This window comes from Dipodomys ordii, unplaced genomic scaffold (genome assembly GCF_000151885.1).
Source record: "Dipodomys ordii isolate 6190 unplaced genomic scaffold, Dord_2.0 Scaffold29, whole genome shotgun sequence".
Classification (NCBI taxonomy): Eukaryota; Metazoa; Chordata; class Mammalia; order Rodentia; family Heteromyidae; genus Dipodomys; species Dipodomys ordii.
The window spans coordinates 2,742,493-2,745,659 of record NW_012267245.1 but is presented as its reverse complement, the minus strand read 5'-3'; the positions used below and the strand labels follow the sequence as shown (position 1 = coordinate 2,745,659).

At 56.6% G+C, this 3,167-nt stretch overlaps 1 protein-coding gene across 1 annotated transcript in view; it reads right to left on the bottom strand.

Moving 5' to 3' along the window:
• The window catches only part of Cdhr2 (cadherin-related family member 2), a 35,655-nt gene that overhangs the window by 16,935 nt on the left and 15,553 nt on the right, over positions 1 to 3,167 (bottom strand). Inside the window, exons 8-12 of the mRNA XM_013015980.1 lie at positions 2,255 to 2,380; positions 1,261 to 1,407; positions 1,103 to 1,178; positions 701 to 825; positions 380 to 613 (exon numbers count right to left, since the gene is read on the bottom strand). Coding sequence (XP_012871434.1) covers positions 380 to 613; positions 701 to 825; positions 1,103 to 1,178; positions 1,261 to 1,407; positions 2,255 to 2,380 — 708 coding nt within the window. The remainder of the gene's footprint in view (positions 1 to 379; positions 614 to 700; positions 826 to 1,102; positions 1,179 to 1,260; positions 1,408 to 2,254; positions 2,381 to 3,167) is intronic.

Here is a 3,167-nt window from a genome sequence, read left to right as displayed (position 1 = left end):
CCCGCCCTGTGCTTGATTTGCCACGGACCTCAGTCATGGAGATCTACCCCAGGTGACTCCCCCCTTCCCACGTGGGGTCACCCCCGCCCCCACGTCCCAGGTCACCCACTAGGATCCCCAGGTCTGGGACACGGTGCTGTGCGCCGGCTCTCCGCCGCCTGGGGACCCCCCCAGGCCACCCCCACACCCCGCGTGGCACAGTTCACCATGGCTCAAGGCGGGAGCCACAGCCCCGCTTCTGGCTTTTGCAATGGTGGCCAGTGGCAGGTGCGTGGACTTGCCCGCCCCCGGCCGGGTTCGATCTGATCTGCGATCTCTCCGATCGCAGCCCCCCGAGGCACCCGGTGACCCCGTCCCCGGGCCCAGCCCCGGCGCCTGCCTTGTCGGGGTCGTAGGCCACCATGGTGAGACCTTCGATGGGGATGCGGGAGGCGGCGTGCTCCTCCACCCAGCCCGTGAAGCTGGCCTGGGCCTCGTCCGCCGTGAAGGCGCAGCTTTCCAGGCTGCAGTTGTAAAACTCCGGCTTGTGATCGTTGACATCCGTCACCCGGATGGTGACCCACACGCTCGCCTGGGCTTCCTGACCGTAGATGTTGAGATGCTCCTCCGTGGCCTGAGGCCCAGGGGCAGAGGTCAGAGGTCAAAGAGCCAAGGCAAGGGTCAGAGGTGAGGGAGGTTAGGAACCCTACCACACACTCACCGTGACCTGAACCTGCACCTCCTCATCCTCCTGCAGCAGCTGCTCTCGGTCTAGGGTGTCATTAACCCTGATGACCCCCACTCCCCCCTCAGTCTCGATCTCGAACCATCCAGACTTGGTAGAGTCTGTCAGAGAAGAAGGTGAGAGGTGTTTGTTTGGTCGGTTGTGGGTCTTGAACTCAGGACCCAGGCGCTGTCCCTGGGGTTTTTCCACTCAAGGCGAGCGCTCTACCACTTGGAGCCACAGCGCCACTTCCGGTTTTCTGGTGGTTCAGTGGAGATCAGAGTCTCATGGACTTTCCTGCCCAGGCTGGCTTTGAACCGCGATCCTCCGATCTCAGCCTCCTGAGCAGCTGGGAGGGTCTTCGTAGAGCCCCGCCCTCTCCCCAGGCCCAGTTCTCACTAGAGATGCTGTAGATCACAGGGTCCTTGACGCCTCTGTCGCCGTCCACAGCCTCCACCGCCAACACAGAGCTTCCCTGGAAGGAGACCAGCCAGCTCAGAGCCCTGCCCTCCCCTCCCACAGGGCAGCCCCCCTGCGCCCCCCAACCCCACACCCACCAGAGCTGCATCCTCAGACACGGAGGCCGAGTAGAAATCCCGGACAAACTGGGGGTCCAGATCCGCCTGGTCCACCACGGAGATGGACAGGTAGACGGGCTGGGAGCAATGGGTGATGTTCTTGCCATTCAGTAGGCCTCCTAAATCCTGCAAGGAGGAAGAGGCCTTCTGTGAGCCGGGGCTGAGGGTCCCGGCGGTCCCCTGCACGCATGCACATGCACGTGCATACACATGCACACGCACGCATACCCACGTGCACGCACACACATACACATGCACACATATACACGCACATGCATGCATGCACACACATACACATTCACGTGCACACACATACACACACATGCACACATGCACGCATACCCACGTGCATGCACACATATACACATGCACACATATACATGCACATACATGCATGCACATACATACACATTCACGTGCACACGCACACATGCACACACACATGCATACCCATGTGCACGCATGCACATACACATGCACGTACACGCATATATACACACGCACGCACGTGCATGCACACACATACACACATATACACGTGCACACATGCATGTATGTATACACATCCACACGCATACACACGGACATATGTACACGCATGCATGCATGCACACACATACACACATGCACACCCATGCACATGCACACACATACACACATGCACATACATACACATTGACGTGCACATGCATACACACACATACCCACGTGCATGCACACACATACACATGCACACATGCACGCACACACACATATATGCATGTATACACATGCACACACATACACATGCACATGCATGCATGCACACGTGCACACACATACACATGCACATGCATGCATGCACACGTGCACACACATACACATGCACATGCATGCATGCACACATGCACACACATACACATGCACACGCATACACACATGCACACACACACATGCAGGCGCGCGCACATACACGCACACCTCCCCTACTCACACAGGCCTTCAGCTCCAACTGGTAGAAGGAGCTCTTGTTATTGTAGCTGAGGCTGCCATTGAGGATGATGGAGCCGTTGTCCAGGATCCGGAAGAGGTGCTGGTTCTCCACCGAGTTAGGGGTGACCTGGGCAGGGAACAGGCAGCCGGGACTCCCACAGGACAGGGCCATCTATATTGTAGCCAGTGGCCCAGTGGCTCTTCAAGAACGTTCTCAGTTGCCAGTTGCAAGCTGGGCTCTAATGGCTCACGCTTTGTCATCCTAGCTACTCAGGAGGCTGAGATCTGAGGATCCCAGTTCGAAGCCAGCCTGGACAGAAAAGTCTGCAAGACTGATTCATTTTCTCTCTCTCTCTCTCTGTCATATCAGTCATAGGGCTTGAACTCTGGGCTTGGACACTGTCCCTGAGCTCTTCAGCTCAAAGTGAGCGCTCTACCACTTGAGCCACAGCGCCACTTTCCGTTTTCTGGAGGTTCATTGGAGATCAGAGTCTCACAAACTTTCCTGCCCGGGCTGGCTTTGAACCATGATCCTCAGATTTCAGCCTCCTGAGTAGCAAGGATAACAGGGGTGAGCCACCAGCACCTGACTGTGAGACTCTTCTCCAGTGAACCTCCAGAAAACCGGAAGTGATGCTGGGGAAAAATTTTTTTTTAAAGAAAAGAAAATGGGACTCCTTCTGGGTGCCAGGTGGCTCACGTCTATAATCCCAGCTGCTCAGGAGTCTGAGATCTGAGGATTACAATTAAAAGCCAGCCCAGGCAGGAAAGTTCATAATACTCTTACCTCCAATCAAAAAGCTAGAACCAGGTGGGGGAGGAGGGCTGGGAAGGTGGCTCAGTGGTAGAGCGCTTGCCTTGCATGCATGAGGCCCTGGGTTCGATTCCTCAGCACCACATAAGCAGAAAAAGCC